The following is a 23,643-nucleotide window of genomic DNA, read 5'->3' as shown; positions in this document are numbered from 1 at the left end:
GGCGGAGGCGGCAGCGCGCCGCTCGCTCACACCCACCCCCGCCCGCGGCCGCCGCGCCGCCCCGCCGTAGCCGCCGGCCGCCGGCGTCCCTGCGGGCCGGTCCAGCGAAGGCGGCGCCCGCGCCTCTGCAGCCAGTGGTAGCTGCAAGCCGGGGGAGGCGGCTCCCGCAGCTCCCCGCAGCCCCGCGCCCGGGGCGCCTGCGACCACAGCGGCCGCCGAGGGGAGGAAGAGGAGGAGAAGGAGGAGGAGGTGACAAACTCTCCGGCTCCGCGCCGCGGCTGGCAGCCCGCGGTCAGGCATGCAGGCGCGGCGTCTAGCCAAGCGCTCCAGCCTGGGCAGCCGCCGGGGGGGGCGCCGCGTTGCAGGCGCCCGGAGCCGCGCCTGCCAGGGAAGGCACCTTGCCCGGCCTCCCACCCCTCGGCCCGGGCCCGGGCCCGGGCCCGGCCCCGGCCCCGGCCCCGGAGAGCTGGAGGCCGCCGCTGCCGCCGCCGCGCAGCGCCGGGACCGGCCCCCCTCGGGCCGCCGGGGCCGCCGCCGCCTCGTCGCCAGTGCTGCTGCTTCTGGGGGAGGAAGACGAGGACGAGGAAGGCGGGAGCAGGCGGCGGAGGGGGCTCGGGCGGGTGGAGGAGAAGCCCCGAGGGGGCGCGGAGGAGGAGGATGACGACGAGGAAGACGAGGACGAGGAGGTGGTCGTCGAGGTGGTGGACGGCGACGACGACGAGGAGGACAGCGAGGAGCGCTTCATGCCCCTCGGCCCCGGCCGTGCGGTCCCCAAGGGCCCGGCCCGGGGCGCGTTGAAGGTGCGTGCTGGGCACGGCGGCGCGCGCGGGACCCGCCAGCCCCGGGAGAGAGACGGGCCCGGGCCCCCGGGCGAGGCGCGCGGGCTGAGGCCGGGGACTGGCGACCGGTGGAGGCCGGGCCGGGAGGGGTGTGTCAGGCGGCGCCGGCGGCAGAGCGAGGGAACTGATGAGCTCACACCTCGGGCCCCCAGCACCTTTCCGAGGCGGTCGCTCCCCAGTTCCTCAAAGGCCGGGTCGGGGTTGTTGTCTGGTGTGGGTGCAGGGAAAGGACACTTCTCCCTGGCGAGGTAGGGAACTTGGAGATGGGACGAGGTAGGCGCGGGTTTGCGCCCGGTGGGGACGCGCGAGGTAAGAGGGGGTGCGATTTTATTCTTCGCGGAGGAAGCAGGAGTGTCCTCCTTATTTTGAGGGCTAGTCAAGATTATTGAAACCAGCAAGCAGCTTCTCTTGTCAATCTTTCAATCTCTTCTTCATCCAAGAACAATTGTTGATGAGTTTCCATCACAGATGTTTGTAAGGGAACCGGTAAGTCCAAAGCGAAAACCAACCCTTCGTTTCTAAATTCATTTTGCTGGCGGCTTTTGGCACTGCCCGCCCCCCACTCCCCTTTAAACTCGACATTGTTTAGCATTTTGGGTTTTTTTCCCCTCCTCAGAATTGCAGATGGGGGGGAAGGAGGAAATCGGGAAAAGTGGGGGTAATTTGGCATTTAAAATGGATGTGAGTTTCTGCTGAGAATTCTGGTGAAGTCTCTTGTGCACTGAAGCACTGAAGTCTTTCCGTTTGTGTATCTTCAGGAGATAAGGGGTTTATTATTACACAACTGACTGGCTGGGCTTTCAGGCATGCGATTGGACAAAGCAAACCACGTTGAGGTTCATGCACAGTGTATGTTGCTAAGAAGTTTTGAGGGCAGCAAGTGGTAGGCGATGAAGTTAGTGCTTTTTCTTGAGAGTGGTTCTTAAAATCAACTGAGTAACTATTTACTGGAGTTTTCAGAGGATAGTGGTATATCAGGAAGAAAAAACTACATAAACAAGTGAGCTTAATAGAGACTATTTATCTTCTGAGGCTTGGGGGAAAAAAAAGCACCCCTCAAAGCATGAAATTGCAATTCCAAAGAAATGCTACACATCAGCATTTAGAATATCCCCAGAATAGACATAGGCACACATTTCTTTCCTAGACCACCCTGGAAGTACCAGCTCTAGGAGTGAGAAATTTTTAGCAAGTGGTCATTGGGGATGATAGTTTTTGACAGTTGCTTGTTGGAATCCAGACCGTGAGCACACTCATTTACCATGGTCTGCTAAAAAGCCTGCAAGTCACACGGCATCAGTGACATTGAGTAATGAGAGTAGTGATTCCTTACTGTTTTAGTCCAGGAATACTGAAAATATGTCTTGTGGCTTGTAGTTTGTAACAGAAAAATTATAATTATGCTCTGTGATCAAAGTAAACCCAATGTAGGAAAAAAATCACACCTATAGAAACAGAATAACTAGGGTGTGGTCATTCACATTATCAAAAAAGACTGTTATCTCCAAACAGATTTCTGTTAACTATTTTTAAAAATGGGCTTCATTTTATAACATTTTTGTGGGCCTACAGCTTTTTTGTAATGTATATATTGAATAGTTTGAGGTATAATTATTTTCATTTTTTACTGCTTAAATGGCATCTTGACACTGTATGGAGCTTTTCTAATGGAATATAGTGGATCATTTTTTTCTAATGCGTATAAAAGGTCAACAACTTCTATATATACTTATGCATTTATTTATTCAAATATTTATTGAGCATCTCCTAGGTGCCAGGTGCTATTCTAGAACACAGAAGTAGGAAGCAGTGAGCACCTTCCAGATGCTGAAATCTAGTAAGAGGAGTTATAGCAACAATCAAATAAATAAGCATGGTGCTTGAGATTTTGATGCATGCTATGAGGGAAATAATGATATCAGAGTCTAGGAGGAAGAAGAGAAAGCTACTACTATGAGGGAGACCTCCCTGAGGAGGGGACATTTGATCTGAGACCTGAGACATGTAGCTTGGGAAGATCTGTCCAGTGGAGGGAATTGCAATTGCAAAAGTCCTGAGGTAGGAAGGAGAAAAAGATGAGCATGGCTAGAACTTGGAGGTACTTGATATGTCAGGGAGGTGGGTAGGAGTGAGCAACCTAGGGCTTGGTGGGCTTTTTATTTTTTTATTTTTTAAAGATTTTATTTATTTATTTGACAGAGAGAGACACAGCAAGGGAGGGAACATAAGCAGGGGGAGTGGGAGAGGGAGAAGCAGGCTTCCTGCGTGGAGCAGGGAGCCAGATATGGGGCTCGATCCCAGGACCCTGGGATCATGACCTAAGCCGAAGGCAGACGCTTAACGACTGAGCCACCTAGGTGCCCCTTGGTGGGCTTTTTAAAGGAGAATATGAAGTCTATGGAAAGTCTTAGGCAGTAAAGGCACATAAAGTAGTTTGTGTTTTTTAAAAAAATTCCTATTGTATGGATTGTAGAGGACAGCAGGGAAAGCAGGGAGACCAGTTAGGTGGCAGTTGCTGCACTCCAGGTGGGAGGTGAGAGCAGTTTGTACTGGGTTGAAAAGAGTGGAGTTAGAGAGGAGTAGACAAATTCAGCATCTATTGTGAAGATTGACCTGCAAGTCCTTCCTGGTGAAGAACTGAGAAGCCCCAATGTAAAGGTTTATTAAATGTGTCGTTTGCTGAGATTGGGAAAACTGGGGACACAACAGATTTTTGTGAAAGAAAAATCAGGTGTTCTTTTTGGACATGTTAAGTCCGAGATGACAATTAGACATGGAAATGGGAATGTAATTGGGCAGCTGGCTGTAGGTTGTAGAGCTGAGGGGAGAGGTCAGGGCTAGAGAGAAAAATTTGGGAGTCAGCAGCATGTTGATATCATTTAAAGCTGGGGACTAGAAAGGGAGTGCAGTAGGTCAAGAGAGCACAGCCTCGGGCCAGACTTGGGCACAACACTGTTCAAGTTTGGGTGTAGGAGGAGAAGCCAGCCAAGATGGACAAGAAACTGTAGCCAGACAAGCCGAAGGAAACTAGAGAATGTAAACTCCTGTAAGCCAAGGGAGGAAATCATTCTAAAAGTGGAGAGTGGTGAACTGTGTTGAATACTACCTGGATATTGAGTAAGAGAAGCATAGGGACATATCCATTTAGATGAAATAATATGGAACTTATTGGTATTCTTGACAAAAGAATGTGAAGGCAGTGATGTGAATGCAGTGGGCAGAGCAGTGAATGGGAGGTGAGGACATAGTGAGACATATGAAAAACTATTTTAACAAGTTTTGTTAGAAGAGAGAGCAGAGAGAAGGGGGAATACCTAGAGGGCATATAGTCTAGATTTTATTTCTTAAAGATAGGATACAGTAGACTCTAGAATAGGTCCTACAGCATTATGGGAATTTTCTGCTGTGTGTGGGGGGGGATGCCTTCATTTTCTATTGCTGTGTAACAAATTACCACAAACCTTTTGGCTTACAACAGTTCTCACAGTATCTATGGGTTAGGAGTCGAGGTTCCACTTAATTGGACTGCTGCTGAGTCTCACATGGCTGCAATCAAGGAATTAAGTGGGCTGTACTTTCATCAGAAGGCCTAACTGGGGAAGAACGCACTTACAAGTCTATTGAGGTTGTGAGCAGAATTCATTCCCTTGCATCTAGGTCTGAGGGTCCCAGCTTCTTGCTGGCTTTTGCCTGGAGACTGCCCTCAGCTCCTAGATACACTTTCCCCCACCTCTACTCCCCACAGTGCTCTGTTACTTGAGCTTCCTCAACATGGCCTCTTACTTCATTAAGCCAGCAAGGGGAATCTTAGCACCTGTCTTAGCAAGGTAAAGTCTCATATAATTCCCTGTAATCACAAGAACAATAATCCATCATTTTTGCCATATTCTATTGCTTAGGAGTGGGTCATGAGTTCCACTTAATGGAAGGAGATATACAGGGTAATGCCTTGGAGGAGGGTGAGGAACATTCTTGGGATAGTCACAGTGGAGGAGACCTGTAACCCAAGTACAGGGGCTGGCCTTTGACAGAAGCAGTGAAATTTCTTCCATTGAATTAAAGAGAAGGTGGAGAAAACGGGTCCAGATGTGGGTAGTTGTATATTGGTTGATGGTCAGATGAAGTAGTATTCGTCTTATGGCTTCTATTTTCCCCATGCAGCAGGAGGGGAGGTCATCAGCTGAGAGTGGAGGAGAGTTAAAGTAAGAGTTGAAGGCATGGCACAGTGCTGTGGGAGAGTAGGAGAACAAACATACTGAGAAAGCAAATAGAGTTTCTAGGTAGTTTCAAGGACCCATCTGATGTCTATGGTTCTCCATTTATGGTGCAAGCAGCCTGTCTAGGTATGTGATTTTTTCCAGATTCATTCCACTGACTCATGTGTGGAGCAATAATAATAAATAATGTTTATTGAGTGCATACTATGGTCAGTACAAGTCTAAGTGTATAGTGTCATTTCAACTTCATTACATATCCAGGAGTCAGGCATTATTATTATCATCCTCATTTTACAGAAGTGATAAGCAACTTAAAGATACACAGGTATTAGGTAGCAGAGCAGGTGTTTGAGCCCTGGGAAGCTGAACTGCAGAGCTACCCCCCGATGCCTTACACTTTACTGTCTCTTTGTAGACAAAGCAGAGAGCAGGATTCAGCAGCGATAGGGTTTTGCCGGGTGGGTGAGCAAAGGAAAGAAAGAGAAGAGCATATTGTTGAGGAAGCTGGCACAGCTGTGACTATAATGATGGGCTATGGGATTTAAGAAAAGTAAGGAAAGGAAAGGGGTGAGGGATGGTGAAAAAGCCATAGGTCAGTGACTTGGAGAAAACAAAGAGTTAACCAATAAAATCAATAAAAGAATGGGAATAAAATGCAGAGCAGTTTGGATTCCAAAATATCATTAATATGAATATATATTTGCCAAATATTTATGAGCCAAGAACTATACTAAATGCTTTATATAAAGGAGGATCTCATTAGAAATGATGGTTTGGGAATAAGTATGGCCCCATTCTCCACAATTGAGGACACTGACTCAGAAATGAAATACTACACCTGACGTAGGGTAGCCACAAGTGGGAGCATGGTTCACGTCCATGGCCTGTGCTCTTAGTCACTGGACTGGAATCTCCCATAATTAATTTGCCCATTTATTTCCAGGAGGACTTGGGATGGCTAACGAGGTTGAGGACAAGATGCTCTGAAGTATTTGAGATGTATTGCTCGATTATTATAATGGGCACTAATTTAGGCTTTAAATGAGATAACAAGAAAAACTTTGTATTACAGTTTTCAATTTCTGATCAAAGGAAACTTACATATTTATCTGCAGTGGCAAGATTCCTCCTTCCACTCCCCCAAAAAGGTGAACCTCCTGGGTTCCTGTGTAAGAAATACTAAGTAGCACAGTAAACAATATCTTTATCCAGGGTTTAATTTAAAAACTACAAGAACACTGTCAAATGGAGGAAGGATTCCCTAGGAAGTTGTGACACAATGAAGCAAAACAGTAGGGGCAGAGATGATAAGGCCCGGGGTTGTGCTCTGTGATGCTGTGTGTTAGTGTAAGGATAGGAAGCATCGGAAAGGATCGATAATTTATTGGCATAATAAATTTAAGAAAACGCTGGACAGGAAAGACTACTAGTGCTTCTATCAAGGTTACATCTATTGAAAAACTGTGAAGAAAGGCTTTTAAATGAGATAATATATGTCAACATCCCCACTTTTGGTGCTCAATAAATATTAATTGAATGGAATCTGCTTTCCATGCGCCAGCTCTTCAGGGATGGTTAACACATCTTTAGACTCTATCTTGAATATCAGATGACTTTAAGAATCCTTTGGCAGGTTCCGTGCAGCAAACACTGAATTCCAATTTGCTAACAAGCATGTGTCTTGCAAATGGTCTGTGTTGGCTCGAGTGAAAGGCATGTGCTTAAGATACCAGACAAAGTTGTCATTCACTGAATCGTAGACTGCTGGAGTTGGAAGGGAAACAGAGATTATCTAGTAATCCGATACCCTCATTTGACCACTAAGGACACTGAGACCATGAAAGGTGGAATGCTTTGTCCAGAGAGGGCTGCTTAGCAAGTTCGGTGGGGCCAGGATTAGCACCCTGGTCTGCCAACCCCAAGTTATGGACCTCCTTTCTGGGTTGGTTTCTTGTGCCTGGGAATGTTCTGCAGTTCACTCCCGCAGAATTGTGGCTAGAGAAATCACAACTTTCTGAAGTGATCTGTCACTGCTTATCAACTTCTATTTTTAGAATGTTCTTCCTAGAGAAAGTGCCTCAGGTAGAGGTGGCCTTGCTGTGGCTGGGGTAGCATGTGATAAGTTGGGCAGGAGCCCCTGGGAACCCTGCCTGGGCCAGTCCTCCATCCCTGTGTCGTTTCCAAGGGACATGTGTACTCAGCCCTCAACCAGGACCTCTCCTCCTCCACCAAAATTTTACTACTAGTTGACTGTGGAAGCGTTAGAAAAAAAGAGGAGGAAAATCGAGAAGTCAAGCCTTACCCCGAATCTTCTTACCCTTGCTCCTTTGCGGGGAGTCAGAGAGAGCTACTGTGCTTGACTTCTTAAAACACAGAGACCCTATTCATTTGTCAACCTGTCCCAGTCAGATACTGGGTCTTCCACCTCACGAAGGGTTCAGAGAGGAGAAGCATGGGAGCATTTTCCTCCCCAACTTCCAACCTACACAGAACAACTGGTCTTGTCACAGTGACTTGATATCAAGTGTGCTAAAGAAGAAGAAATTTGACCTTTTAGCTGCCCCGAGCAATCTCATCGTAAGGTAAATGCATGGTTTCCATTAGGCTTTCTGAAATATTTGAGAATATTCTGAGGCTATCATAACCAGCCTTCCGGCCTAGCCAAATCTCTGTCATTGAAATAAGGATGACTTTCTTTTGTTTGCTTGTTCATGTTCCTGTCCATCCCCTCAGTAGGCATTTATTGTGGGCTATTGTTTATCATGTTCCTAATCCACATGTGGGAAATAACAGTGAATAAGACCTACCTTCAGGGAGCCCACAGTCTAACAAATTCCTGCCAAATTGTCTATAAAGAAGTTCTAAGCCCTTTTCCCTCCTTATCCTTAAGACCAAGATTAGATCTACTGAGAGACCTTATTTGGTTCCCACAATTTGGGATGTAATTTTGATATCTACCCTAAAGCAATGGTATCTGTACCATTCGTATCAATGCCAAACAATCTATATGAAAATGATGTTATGGTTTGGCCAGGAGGTGATTTCTGAGAAGCTAGTCTATGCATGAGTTTAAATCACTGAATTTGGCAAATAACCTTGATTGTTCTCACTTACTGGATGAAGTGGGACAATATAACTCTGAGAGATGTGTAGCAGAATTAGAGTGATTAAATTTTTATACTTCATTGAAGATACTGTTTTGGAAAATCCAGTGTTACAGTTTATATGTAGGGCAAATAGGCTCAACTCTAGAGTTTTGAAGGCAGGTCTGTAATTTCAGGGTAAAAAGTTTGCAATAACATCTAAGAAGGGTACGTTTGTCCTGTGGAACACCATGGGGCCTTGAGGTACTAAGAAAATAAAAGGATACTACCTGTATGTTGCTCCATGAAGACCGACTTAGAGTGCGTTGTCTTGATGCTTCCCTAGTTACCAGTGACACACTTGCTTTCCTTATGTTCTTGTCATGATAGAAAGTTAAGTGAATTCCTGATTCAGGACTAATTGGGGATGGCTCGTCAAAATAAGTGAATGTCAAAAGTGCTCCAACATTTTAAATTAAATCCAATTTTTAAAGAGGCTGTGTACTTGAAATATGATTTGATAAAACCTGCAGACAGAATAATTTTAGTCCATTAGTGTGACCTTCATTGTGGGCTCATTAGTGAGATGGGAGAGAACAGGCTTGAGTCAAAGCAGGTGATCCTGCTGGCTACCCCTCCCTCTACTGTTACCTCTCTGTAGATGAGGAAGGGATGTAACAGGCTCTCAGTTCAAATTCTGCCATCTTCCCTTACTAGTTGTGTGGCTTTATCAGATTGTTTAATGTCTCTATGCTTCAGTGTTAGCATCTATAAAATTGGGATAATATTGTCTTGTCATTGCCTCTTAGTATTGAATATGACCCAAAGACCTCCTGAAATTTGATACGGATGGCAGTTTATTTCGCTTATGCTTTCAGAAAGGAAACTTTTGTAATATTTTGCTTAAGGATCTCAAATTTCACAGTTATTTTGACTATTACAACCTTCTCCTTATTCCATGCTATGGAGGTATTTAAGAAAGCTACTTCCTGAAGTGACTTCGTTCATCTGAACTCTCTGGTGTTCCATCATATATGTGGTGAGCTTGAATCTTCCTTTTCATCTCAGGAAGCTGTGAGTCATTTATCAACTTGTGCAAAGAGGACAGAGGTGTTCTATCTCTTAGGTTCATCAGTCTGTTCAGATCTATGGCTCTTACATTGAAGTAAATCTGACTACTATCCAAAGGGGCGAGAAGAGGCTTACCACATACATTCAATGGGTGTTGTTAAAAGCTGTGGTAGAAATACAAAGATGTCACCTTCCACCACCACCTCTAACTTGCATATGGCTAAGAATCTCTGAGGTGTGGGTTTGCCCTTCCCATCCTCCTCTGCATTTGTGTCTAGGACCTGTTGTACTTTTGTTTGGTAAAGAAGTCATTCTTTGTTTTTTCAGTAGATGGGTATGTGTAGCCTAAGGTGTACCTTTAAACGCTTGTACCTACTTGCTTCTATTATTGGGGAGATATCCAGAAGGAGGAGAAAAGGACACTGTGGTTAAACAACTTGGAAGAAATTCTGATTAAAAACAGAGGCACAGATTTTTTTTTAAGTTAAAAAATATTTTAAACATAGAGGAAATTGGGAGAGTAGTACAACATTCATATACCTATAAAGAAGTTATTGATCATAGATACCAACAGCCATTTTGAGTTTCTAAGAAGGTGGATATAGGTTGTGGCATTTATATATTTATTAGATTACAGAGGCTTTTTTTCTGGAGCATCTTTTCCTTGGGGTATATTTTAGGAAATACTGGTTTATAATTATTTTTATAAATGAGAAATCCATGGATAAGGGTCTTATACTTGGGATAAATGACTAAAACTGCATTATTAAAGAAATAAATTGTCACATGTGCAGATAAAGATTAAAATGTTGTTTGGGGTGGGGGGTGCACCTGGGTGGCTCAGTCAGTTAAGTGTCCAACTCTTGATTTCGGCTCAGGTCATGATCTCAGTGTTGTGAGATTGAGCCCGGCATCAGGCTCCATGCTGAGCATGGAGCCTGCTTAAGATTCTTTCCCTCTGCCCCTCCCCACCCCATTCACACACACACTTTCTCTCTCTCAGAAAATAAAATTTTTTTTTAAAAAGTTGTTTGTGGGTCATGCAATCTTCAAAATATTTCCCCTCATAAAGCTGATAATTTTTTCAGTATCAAATTTCTAAAAAAAAGAGAGAGTAATTCATGTGGTAAATTTTCACTTGTATATCTGTGAATACCGTTTTTGTGTGTGAAATTTAAAAACTGGTAGAGAACACTACCTTTCTTGGTTAATCAGGCTCCACTATTGATCTAGTGGAAGAGATGGGAGGTGTGAAGGGTGCTATCATAACAGAATTAAAAAGTGCCGAGGGAACAGAAAATCACAAGGTGTTTACGCCCAGGAAAATGTATTCAATGATATGTTTTCCACATTCTAAAGGAAAAATGATTTAAAATATCAGAATAGTCTAAATGAAAAGGACATACAAAATCACTAGGACATTGCGATTGACAACATTTTCTGTCAACAACAGTATGACTATTGCAAAAAGGGGGTTAAGTATTTGTGAACACTGAATACTTTGTATAAAGACTCTTTATTGGATACTGTTCAATATTTATATCAGTATTACACAACATTTAATGCATTATAATTTATAGAGGGCCCTCATAGTTAACTTCATTTGACCCTCTTTGTAATCTGGAAGGTGGATATTGTTATCCCCATTTATAGATATGGAAAATAAGCCTCAGAGAAGATGGGGCAATTTCTATCTATCTATCTATCTATCTATCTATCTATCTATCATCTATCTATATATCTATCATAATTTTGTATCAAATGACATAGATATTTGTCAAACACTGCAGAAAACAGTGGGGATCAACAGACTTTAAAAATAATTGGAATTGGTACTTAAGCAACAGTGGTAATTTAAAGAGAGAGAAGACTTTATTTTGGAGTAAATTCTAAAAACAATATGAAATGCAGTTTTCATAAACACTTTCATATAGCTTGTGTATCCTTCATAAGTCAACTACAAATACTTAGTAAAGACCAAACCTCACTAATTTCTATTAATTTGGACTAGGACTCAAAGTTTATTTAAATAACAGTTTTTTAAAAAAGTAAGCTGTTGAAGCATTAAGAGAAAAACAGCTTGTTCCATACAAGGGAACCCCCATAAGACTATCAGATTTCTCAGCAAAAACTTTATAGGCCAGATGGGAGTAGCATGATATATTCAAAATGCTAAAAGGGAAAAAATTCCAACCAAGAATACTCTACCAAGAAAGGTTGTCATTCAGAATTGAGGAAGAGATAAAGAGCTGTCTAGACAAACAAAAGCCAAAGGAATCCATCACCACTAAACCAGCCTTACAAGAAATGTTAAAAGGGCTTCTTTAAGCTGAAAAGAAAGGGTACTAATTAATAACAATAAAACACGTGAAAGTAAAACTCTCACCAGTAAGGGTAAATGTAGTGAATTAATCACTTATAAAGCTAATGTGAAAGTTAAGAGACAAAAGTAATAAAAATAACTATACCTATAATAATTAAGGGACACACAAAATGAAAAGATGTAAAATGTGACAACAAAAACATAAAACTTGAGGAAGAGGAGTAAAATGGTAGAGTTTTAGAATGTGTCCAAACATAAATTGCTCTTATCTTGTTATAAAGTAGACTGTTACATGTGAGTCTCATGCTATAACCACAAAGCTGAAACCTATAGTAGATACACAGAAAGTAAAATGAGAAAGGAACCTAAGCATAACACTACAGAAAATCATTAAACCACAAGGTAAGAAAGCAAGAGAACAACGGAACAGAGAGAAACAGCCAGAAAACAACTAATAAAATGGCCATAATTACATACCTATCAATAATTACTTTAAATGTAAATGGACAAAATTCTCCAGTCAGAAGACACAGAGTATCTAACTGGATTGAAAAACAAGACCCATCTATATTCTGCCTACAAGAGACTCACTTCAGATGCAAAGACACACACATACTGAAAATGAAGGGCTGGAAAAAGATGTTTCATGCAAATGGAAATCAAAAGAAATCTGAGGTAGCTATACTTATATCAGACAAAAAAGACTTTAAAACAAAAATTGTAATAAAAGACAAAGATGGGCATTACATAATGATAAAAGGGTCACTCCAGCAAGAAGATACAGCATTTGTATATAATTGTGCACCCACTAGGAGCACCTAATATATAACCTAAATATATAAAACAAATATTAACAGATTTAAAGGTGTCCATCAACAGATGAATGGATAAAGAAGATGTGGTATAGGTGCCTGGGTGGCTCAGTCATTAAGCATCTGCCTTCAGCTCAGGTTATGATCCCACAGGGTCCTGGGATTAAGCCCTGCATAGGGCTCCCTGCTCCATGGGAAGCCTGCTTCTCCCTCTCCCACTCCCTTGCTTATGTTCCCTCTCTTGCTGTGTCTCTCTTTGTCAAATAAAATCTTAAAAAAAAGATGTGTGTACACACACACACACACACACACACACACACACACACACAATGGAATATTTCATCAAAAAATGAAATCTTGCCATTTGCAACAACATGGATGGAACTAGAGGGTATTATGCTAAGCAAAATAAGTCAATCAGAGAAAGACAATTATCATATGATCTCACTGATAGGAGGAATTTGAGAAACAAGACAGAGGATCATAGGGGAAGGGAGGGGAAAATGAAACAAGACAAAACCAGAGAGGGAGACAAGCCATAAGAGACTTAATCTCAGGAAACAAACTGAGGGTTGCTGCAGTGGAGGCAGGTGGGAGGGATGGGGTGGCTGGCTGATGGACATTGGGGAGGGTATGTACTATGGTGAGCGCTGTGAATTGTGTAAGACTGATGAATCACAAACCTGTACTCCTGAAACAATACATTATATATTAATAAAAAATGACACACTTGGTCAGATGGACTTAGTAGATATTTACATCCAGCAGCTGCATATACACATTCTTCTTGAGGACGCATGGTGTCTAAGTGTACATATTGTCCAGGGTAGACCCTATGTTATGTCACAAAACAAGACTCAGTAAATTCAAGAAGGTTGAAATCATGTCAAGCATCTTTTCCAGCCACAATGGTATGACACTAGAAATCAATTACAAGTAGAAAACTGGAAAAATCACAAATATGTGGAGATTAAGTCATGCTACTGAACAACCAATGGGTCAATGAAGAAATCAAAGAAGAAATAAAAAAATACTTTGAAACAAATGAAAATGGACATTTAATATACCAAAATCTAGGGTTGCCTGGGTAGCTCAGTCATTAAACATCTGCCTTCGGCTCAGGTCATGATCCCAGGGTCCTGGGATCGAGCCCCATATCCAGCTCCCTGCTCAGTGGGAGGCATACTTCTCCCTTGCCCACTCCTCCTGCTTGTGTTCCCTCTCTCGTTGTGTCTCTCTCTGTCAAATAAATAAGTAAAATCTTTAAAAAAAGATATACCAAAATCTATGAGATGCAGCAAAAACTCTAAGAGGGAAGTTTATAGCAATACAGGCCCACCTCAAGAAACAAAAGAACCTCAAATAAACAATCTAACTTTATGGCTAAAGGAACTAGAAAAAGCGCAAATGAAGCACAGTATTGGTAGAAGGAAGGAAAAAATAGAACAGAAATAAATGAAATAAAGACTAAAAATGCAGTGGAAAAGATCAATGAAATTAAAACCTGGTTCTTTGAAAAGATAAAAAAATTGGCAAACCTTTAACTAGACTCACTAAGGAAAAATGAGAGAGGGCTCAAATAAATAAAATCAGAAATGAAAGAGAAGTTACAACTGATACCAAGGAAATACAAAGGATCATAAGAGACTACTCGGAATGATTATATGCCCAAAATTGGACATTCTAGAAGAAATGGATAAATTTCTAGAAACATACAATCTTCTAAGGCCAAATCATGAAAAAGTAGAAAATCTGAATAAACCGATTACTAGTAAAGAGATTGAATCAATAATAAAAAAAACTCGCAACAAATAAAAGTTCAAGACCAAGCAGCTTCACTGGTGATTCCTACCAAATGCTCTAAGATTTAATATTATCTTTTTAAACTCTTTAAAAAATTAAAGAGGAGGGAATGCTTCTAAATTCATGTTTAGAGGCCAGTATTACTATGATACCAGAATCAAACAAGAACACCACAAAAAAAGAAAATTACAAGCCAATATCACTGTTAAACATAGATGCAAAATCTACAACAAAATATTAAACTAATTCAACAACACAATTAAAGGATCATAAACCATGAGCAAGTAGGATTTATTACAGGGATGCAAGAATGTTTCAACATCCATAAATCAATTAATGTGACACACCACATTAAAAAATGAAGGGTAAAAATCATATGATCATCTGAATAGATGCACAAAACATTTGATAAAACTTAACATCCATTTATTATGTAAAAAAATCAACAAAGTGGGTGTAGATGGAACATACCTCAGCATAGTAAAGGCCATATAAGACAAGCTCACAGCTAACATTATACTCAATGGCAAAAATCTGAAAGCTTTTCCTTTATGATCAGAAAGAAGACAAGGATGCCGCCTTTCACCACTTTTATTCAACATGGTATTAGAAATCTTAGCTATTGCTTTTAAGCAATAAGAAATAAAGGCATCCAAATTTGAAAGTAAAACTGTCACTATTTGCAGATGACATGATTTTATATATAGGAAACCCTAAACACTCCACCAAAAACCTGTTAGAACTAATATATGAATTCAGTAAAGTTGCAGGGTACAAAATCAATATGCAAAAATTTGTTGCATTTTTATATACTAACAATGAACTATCAAAAAGAGAAATTAAGAAGAACAAACCCATTTGTGATTGCATTAAAAATAATAAAATACCTAGGAAAAAATTTAGCCAAGGAGGTGAAAGACCTATACACTGAAACTATAAGACACTGAAGAAGACATAAATAAATGGAAAGATTACATACTCATGGACTGGAAGAATTAATATTGCTGAGATGTCCACATTCCCAGAGCAATCTATAGATTCAGTGTAACTCCTATTAAAATTCCAAAGGCATTTTTCATGGAAATAGAACAAACTTCCTAAAATTTGTATGGAATCACAATAGATCCCAAATAGCCAAAGGAATCTTGGGAAAGAACAAGCTGGAGGCATCACACTTCTTGATTTCAGGTTATATTACAAAACTATAGTAATCAAAACAGTGTGGTATTACCATTAAAACAGACACACAGATCAATGGAACAGAATAGAGAGCCCAGAAATAAACCCATGCTTATATCATCAATTAATTTATGACAAAGGAGGCAATAATGTACAATGAGGAAAGGGAAGCCTCTTCCATAAATGGTGTTAAGAAAACTGGACAGCTACATGTAAAAGAATGAAACTGGACCACTATCTTACACCATACACAAGAATTAATTTAAAATCAATTAAATACTTGCATGTAAGACCTGAAACCATAAAATTCCTGAAGAAAACTTAAGAAGTCAGCTCCTTGACATTGGTCTTGGTGATGTTTTTTTGAATCTATCCCCAAAGCAAGAACAGCAAAAGCAAAAATAAACAAATGGGACTACATCAAATTAAAAAGCTTCTCCACAGTGAAGGAAACCTTTAATAGAATGAAAAGGCAGTGTACTGAATGGGAGAAGATATTGCAAATCATATATCTAATAAGGGATTAATATCTAAAATATGTAAAGAACTCTTACAACTCAACAACAACAACAATCCAATTAAAAAATGGGGAGAGGATCTGAATAGATATTTTTCCAAAGAAAATGTCAGCCAACAGACACAAGAAAAGGTGCCCAACATCACTCATCATCAGGAAAATGCAAATCAGAACCACAATGAAATATCACCTCACACCTGTCAGAATGGCTATTATCAAAAAGAGAAATAACAAGTACTGGGAAGAATGTGGAGAAAAGTGAACCTTTGTGTGCTAGTGGGGGGCATGTAAATTTGTACAGGCAGTATGGAAAACAGTATGGAAGTCCCTCAAAAAATTAAAAATAGAACAACCATATGATCCAACAATTCCACTTCTGGATATTTATCCAAAGAAAGTGAAACACTAATTTGATAAGATATATACATCCCCATGTTTATTGCAGAATTATTTACAATAGCCAATATATGGAAACAACCTAAGTGTCCACCAATGGATGAATAGATAAAGATGTGATACATATATCCACACATCTATACACAATGGAATACTACTCAGCCATAAAAAAGAATGAAATCTTGCCATTTGTGACGTGGATGAACCTATTATGCTAAGTGAAATAAGTTAGAGAAAGACAAAAACCATATGATTTCACTTATATGTGGAATCTAAAAAAACAAAATTCATGGATACAGAGAACAGATTGGTGGTTGCCCAAGGAGACAGGTTTGCAAGGTAAGTGAAATGGGTGAAGGGGATGAAGCAATACAGACTTCCAGTTATAAAATAAATAAGTCATGGGGATGTAATGTACAATGTACACACTGTAGTCAATACTATTGTAGTTCAAATGTGAAAGTTACTAAGAAAGCAAATCTTAAAAGTTCTCATCACAAGAAAAAAAAAATTTTATAATTTTATATGGTGACAGGGCGCCTGGGTGGCTCAGTTGGTTGGGCAACTGCCTTCGGCTCAGGTCATGATCCTGGAGTTCCGGGATCAAGTCCTGCATCGGGCTCCCTGCTCAGCGGGGAGTCTGCTTCTCCCTCTGACCCTCCCCCCCCTCATGCTCTCTCTATCTCATTCTCTCTCTCAAATAAGTAAATAAACTCTTTAAAAAAATTTTTGTATGGTGACAGATGGAAAATAGACTTATTGTGGTGATCATTTATCGGTGTATACAAATGTCAAATCATTATGTGGTACACCTGAAACTAATATAATGTTGTATGTCAGTTATACTTCAATGAAAAAAAGTAAAATTTTGAAAATGTCTTCAGTTAGCAGGTTCACATACTTACAACTCAAAACGAGTTTAACAAAATATTAGAGAAATAGTGTAAATATTAGAATAATGATCTTAGAACTTACAAAACTGAGTATGTGAAGAGCCTCTGAAAGAAAAATAATCTTGTTTCATCAAGTATTAGTTGCAGTATCTCAGAAAGGGAGAAAAATGGGCACCTGACTCTATGTAAGCACTGACCTAGTGGCATCTTAAAGTAGGAAAGTGGTGGTTGGCAGTGAGAGAGGAACCACTTGAAGGTTTGAAATGACCCAAGGTAGGGTTTACAGAAAGAGAACAGGGACTGCTATTTGCATATCTGCTTGTTACGTGAGTGCTTGGTGGGTGGTTAAGAGGTTCTGAAAATGTGCTTTTAGCCATCTGTTGGGTGACAGCAATTTTTTTTTAGCTCTTTATTCTTATTCTCAAAGAGATTTCTGTTCAAATAGGTTATTCTCTCAACTATATTGATTTTGGTCACTTGAGTTTTTCTTGCAATCTAACATAGAGGTTATTAAGGAAAGCTTTTTACATTAAAACTTTTAATAGCTATGGTATAGTTTTCATTGTTTGTAAACTATGCCTGTGTTTTTATGTTAAAATTGAGATACCTTAAAGATCTTGTTTAAATTCAGTAACAAGTTGATGGTTTTATTGTTAAAAAAGTTTTTTTGGCTATTTCATTCAATCTCATGGTTATTTCATTCAACAAATATTCACTCAGCTCCTACTCTTTGCCAGCTTCAAGGGCACAGGCAAGAACAAGACTGGGAAAGAGTTCCTGTTCAGACTCTACTTGAGGAAATAGACAGTAAACTTTGTGTGTAGTGGTACATTACTGAGATACGAATGTATGGAGGAAGAAATATATATGTTATATATATTATATAATTGATAAACCCCTAGCTATGTTTTAAAAAGAGAGCAAGAACACAGATTACAAATATCAAGAATGGAAGAGAGGATGTCACTACTGATCCTACAGACTTTAAAAGATATTTAGGACATATTACTTTATGTTAGTAGAGGAGTTTATGCCAGTGTCTTTGATGGCTTGGATGAAATGGGAAAATTTCTTGAAAAACATAAATTAACAAAACTGACCACAAGAAGTAACAGGATATTTCAATAACCCACCATCTGTTAAATAAATGGAATTTATAATTAAGGACCTTTGCACATGGAAAACTCTAGGCCTGCATGGCTTCACCAGTAAAATCTATCAAATACTTAAGGAAGAAATAATACCAAAAACTTTTACCAAAAAAGAAGATGGAATCTTCCAAATACGTTTTATGAGGCCAACATAACCCTGATACTAAAAATATATAATGACATTACAAATAAAGAACATTATAGACTTTTATGTACGTAGACACAAAAATACGAAACAAAATATTAGCAAATCAAATCTAGCCCTATAAAAATGGATAATATATTATGATCAAAGTTTTCTCTCCCCAAGAATGTACTTTTGATGAAATACTTGATAATCAATTGGTATAATTAACTATATTAGTAGACCAAAAGGGAAAAGCCACATGATTATCTCAATAGATGCAGAGAAAACAAAGTTCAACACCCATTTGTGATTTAAAAAAATTCTCAACAAATTAGAAATAGGAGGGAAATTCCTCAAACTGATAAAAGATCACATATAAGAAACCTATAACTAATATCACACTTAATACCCAAATCAGTCCACCAATATCAGGAGCAAGGTAAGGATGTGTGCTCTAACCTCTTCAGTCAACATTGTGTTGAGGTTTAGCCAGTGTGATAAGGCAAGAAAATATAAAGAAAGATATAAATGAAAGATATAAACATTAGAAAAATAGAAAGTAGGGGCTTCTGGGTGGCTTAGTTAGTTAAGCGACTGCTTTCTGCTCAGGTCACGATCCCAGGGTCCTGGCATGGAGCCCCACATTGGACTCCCTGCTCAGCAGGGAAGTCTGCTTCTCCCTCCTCCCCTGCTCATGCTCTGTCGCTCACTCTCCCTCTTTCAACTAAGTAAATACAATCTTTAAAAAAAATAAACATAAAAAGAGAAGAAGAAGTAAAATTTTCTTTGCAGATGATATGATCATATACAGAGAAAATCCTAAGAGATTGACAAAACTAGAACTAATCAGTGAACTTAGCAAAGTAACAGTATACAAGGCCATTTTATAAAAATCAATTGCCTGGGGGCACCTGTGTGCTACAGTAGGTTGAGCATCCAACTCTTGGTTTTGGCTCAGGTCATAATCTCAGGGTTGTGAGATCGCACCCCACATAGGGCTCCGTAATCAATGGCAGGTCTGCTTGGGACTCTATCTCTCTCTCGCCCTCTGCCTCTCCCCACCACACATTTTCTCTCTCTGTCTCTCTCTCTCTCTGTCTCTCTCTCAAAAAAAAAATCAATTGCATGTACTACATTTAGAAAATAAAATTTAAAAAAATTACAGGGACATCAAAGACTAAACATTTGGGGATAAAATTAAATAAAAATGTAAAAAAAGATGTGTGAGATCTATTAAATATTGATGAGAGTAATTTAAAAAGACCTAAATAAATGAATCAATATACATGTTCAATGAGAAGACTTAATATGGTTAAGATATCAGTTCTCCACAAATTGATTTATAGATTCAACATAGTCCCAAACAAAATCTCAGCAGGAATTTTTGCAGAAATTGACAAGCTAATATAAAATGTGTGGAATTGCAAAATAGCTATAATTGCAAAACAATTTTGAAAAATAAGAATGAAATTGGAGGACTTACTGTACTTCAATTTGGGACTTGCTATAAAGTGAAAGTAATCTGAACAGTGTGCTCCTAGTACTACAGGATAGACAGGTTTATGCAACAGAATAAAGAGCCTCCAAACTGACCCACACAAAAATGGGTCAACTAAGGCACCAAAGAAATTCAGTGAAGTCTTTTCAACTAATAATCCTAGAAAGACTACCCAAATGGAAAGAACAAAAAGAACCCCTGTACCCTTACCTTGTACAACACACAAAAATTAATTCAAAGTGAATCAGATACAAATGTAATAGCTAAAACTTAGAAAGCTTCTTGAAGAAAACAGAAGAGAATATCTTTGTTACCTTAGGGTAGGCAAAGATTTTTCAGATAAGAACCAGAAAGCACTGATATTGAAAGAAAAATTGATAAATTAGACTTAATCAAAATTGAAGACATTTGCTTGTCAAAAGATACAAGAAAATAGATGAATAATTAAGTAAATTCCTCTTCTGTCACTTTCATCTTGGGTTATCCAAACATTAGATTCATTTAGTGCCACTTTATACCAGCCACTTTACTGGATGCAGAGAATATACTACTGAACAAGAAGGACATGGTCCTCACGGAATATTCAATTTGGTGGAAGAATAGTTAAACTAATAAATAATACAAAATGACAACTGCAAGGATAGTGAAAGCGTAGGACTCATATTACAGTTTTCATTTTACAAATGTAGAAACCTGGCAGTGGTTAATGATTTGCTAAGTTGCAAAGCCAGTCTAAGCTCATATTTGCCGATTCCTATTCTCCAGTCTCCCCCTTTTTTTTCCCTGTTGTTTTAAGCATAAAAGAGTGGAATTTAAAATTTAAGTTTGGTGACTAGGATCAAGTAGTAAATGGTATTCATGTTTTTAGTTTACTACAAAGAGAAATAGAATTGTAGCTATTTAAAGAAATTCCATTTTAATGTTGCTGTCTTAACAGCCTTGTTTTAAAATTAGTTTTTCAGACTCTGATACCAACCCCAAAGTTAGGCAAGTTTCTTTAATTATATTCTCTTGTAATGTAATGCCCAGTGAGTTGGAAAGGAGAGCTCTCTGCTCAGGCAGCCCCTCTAATCTTTGCTAAGTATTTTTGGTGTATCCTTTTTAAAAAGTTGGCCAAGTTGACAGGAAGGCGCTGGGGAGTAGAAATAGAGAAAAAATAGGACTTGGAGCTTATCACTTAAGAAAGAAGTCTTTACTTTTTAAATATGTAATGGGAAATGAATGTTTTTGTCCTTTTTCCGACCCTTTGATTTGTGACACAAAACATTGATTATGTCTTATGGGATTCTTACAGTGCTTTACACTCTTTTAAAGTTATTTCATATATAATACCTCTTGTAATATCCTTGGCAGTCATTATTATTTCAGTTTAATCCTGAGGCAACCAGGGTAAAAGGTTAAATGGTTCTTTCCAGATGATGTAATAAATGACTTTGAATCCTTTCTTTCTGATCTTCCTCCCTGCTTTTGTCTCGTCTGCCTTGTGTTTGTAGATTTTCGTGTTGGTGTCTTCCATTCAGACTTGTTCTTGCGTTAGTCTCCTGTTCACTCCTGTCAAACCAGTGATACTCATCTTGTTTCTCAGTGACTTCCAGGCCATCATCATTGCCTCCCCTGCCCCCAGAAGTGCCTGTTGAGTCCCATTTTCTCCATTCTTAGTGGTACCAGTACCCAATGAAAATATTTGCATAGGAATAGATGCTCCGTAAACACTCAGATCAATAGAAAATGAAAGAACAAGCAAGTCGTACAAATACTCTCAAATGATTTTCCTTTATCACCTTTCATTCTGTATCTCATCTATTACCACATCCTATTTGTTTTTTTCACCATGTTATTTTCTTCCCCAGTAATTATTCTCTTCATTCCTGTGATATCTTCACCACTTACTTTTTATTTGCATTTTCTCCTCATGTAAGTCCATTTTTTCACAGAATTGGAATATCGTATTTGGAAATTAGAAATTGGAAAATTGGTATTTCCATCTAAAATAATCCTAGATGTGACATGACATTTTTACATTATAGAAGCAATATTTGTAGAATATTTTTAAGTCCTGATAAGAAAGAAGGAACTGGGGCGCCTGGGTGGCTCAGTCAGTTAAGTATCTGCCTTTGGCTCGTATCATGATCTCAGGGTCCTGGGCATTGGGCTCCCTGCTCAGCAGGGAGTCTGCTTCTCCCTCTGCCCCTCCCCCCATTTGTACACTAAAGTGCTCTCTCTCTCTCTCTCTCAAATAAAATCTTAAAAAAAGAAGAAAGAAGGAACTAATAATGATCTAAAATTATCATCTTTCACAGGTAACCACCATTCATTCACCATGCTGTGTATATCCTTCTAGGCCATAAGAGTGATATATATCACTCTTAACAGGGAGATCACTTATCTGGCAAACTATTCTTGGTGACCTACCTTAAAACAAAAAAAGTAAGCTAACAGTGCTTGAGTAGCTGGAATAGACATAAAAATACAGCTCATACTGCTTAAGTCAAATCAGAAAATATTTACTTAGTGCTGTGGTATGCAAAACACCATGCTAGGCACTTCAGGGGCTCAAAAACAGCAATAGTTATTATTTACTTTCTACAAGTTTTCAGTCCGGTGAGAAACACACCCCTATTACCTTATTCACTCTTACTTAATACAGTCCCACAAATGTGTGTGGTTTCTTGGACTGCAGCAAATTAAAAGTTGGGAATTAGCAGGGAGAAAGTCATCTCCCTACTAATAGTCAATGTACAAAGAGCAGCAAGCATGAACTGATGTTGATGGAAGAAACGGAATCTATATTTAAAATACTGTGCAAGTGAACATATGAAATAAGCATTTTAACACCCTGGATCCATTTAATGTGGTGGCAAGGAACTCCTGAGGCCATATCACTCTGTATTACTCTTTAATATTTCCATGAACTTAGACCATCAAGAAAAGTTTGTTTTGCTCAATAGAGAGACAAGGAGGCAACTGATACATTTTAGAGAAATTTACAACAAAAATTACTAAAATTTATCAAAGAAGTAGAAACTTATTTTATTAAAAACTGATTTATGTGGCATAGGTCCACTAACATCGATGGGGTTGTTATCTTTACCATGAATACAACAGTATGTAAGTACATTTCCAAATGATTTCATTCATGTTGTCTAAGGGTTCTTGCCGCAAAGCTACATATTGCTTTCCTGCCTTTCCTTTCCAGGTGCATATCTTAAGGGTCTAAGAGATGATATTCTAAACTCAGTGTCCAAAATATGTTGGACATATAACACATAGTGTGTTTTTCAAGGGGTCCCTACTGACTGAGGGCACTAGATTCCTTTCTTAGCTATTGCTCTCGATGTCAGATTGCCCTATAGAAAAGTAAGTCCCACCCCTCATGCGCCTTCTAACAAAAAGGATCCTGAACAAGGATGTTTTCTCTCTCAGCCTTTGCTCTCTAAATGGGGATCCTGAGAGATCCCTGCCAAAGTCAGCTGGAAAAAAATAATTATGTCCCTGCCTTGCATTGGCTCATGCATTTTCCTTAGATCATGAGAATAGACTTGCTGCTGTTTCCAAAAACAAAACAATAGCCCAACCTAGCAGGCTGATGGCTGGGGACAATCAGGAAGCAAGCCTGCTTTACTTGTCACCTGCTTTAGGTCAGGCACTTTCCCATAGTCCCCACCTGAGGTGTTCCTGTCAAAGAGAGGAAACAAACAGATCTGCAGATATTTATAGTACAGCCTTCTGAGTTC

General features: G+C 39.4%; 1 protein-coding gene across 1 annotated transcript in view; it reads left to right on the top strand.

Annotated features, from left to right (window-relative positions):
- Nucleotides 1-298: 298 nt before the first annotated feature.
- ZNF704 (zinc finger protein 704) overlaps nucleotides 299-23,643 on the top strand; it is a 225,827-nt gene continuing 202,482 nt past the window's right edge. Inside the window, 2 exon segments of the mRNA XM_027583384.2 lie at nucleotides 299-346; nucleotides 348-800. Of these exon segments, the coding sequence (XP_027439185.1) occupies nucleotides 299-346; nucleotides 348-800 (501 nt within the window).

This window comes from Zalophus californianus, chromosome 4 (assembly GCF_009762305.2).
Source record: "Zalophus californianus isolate mZalCal1 chromosome 4, mZalCal1.pri.v2, whole genome shotgun sequence".
In the NCBI taxonomy this organism is placed as follows: Eukaryota; Metazoa; Chordata; class Mammalia; order Carnivora; family Otariidae; genus Zalophus; species Zalophus californianus.
The sequence above is the reverse complement of the archived record's forward strand: the minus strand, read 5'-3'. Positions and strand labels throughout refer to the sequence as shown.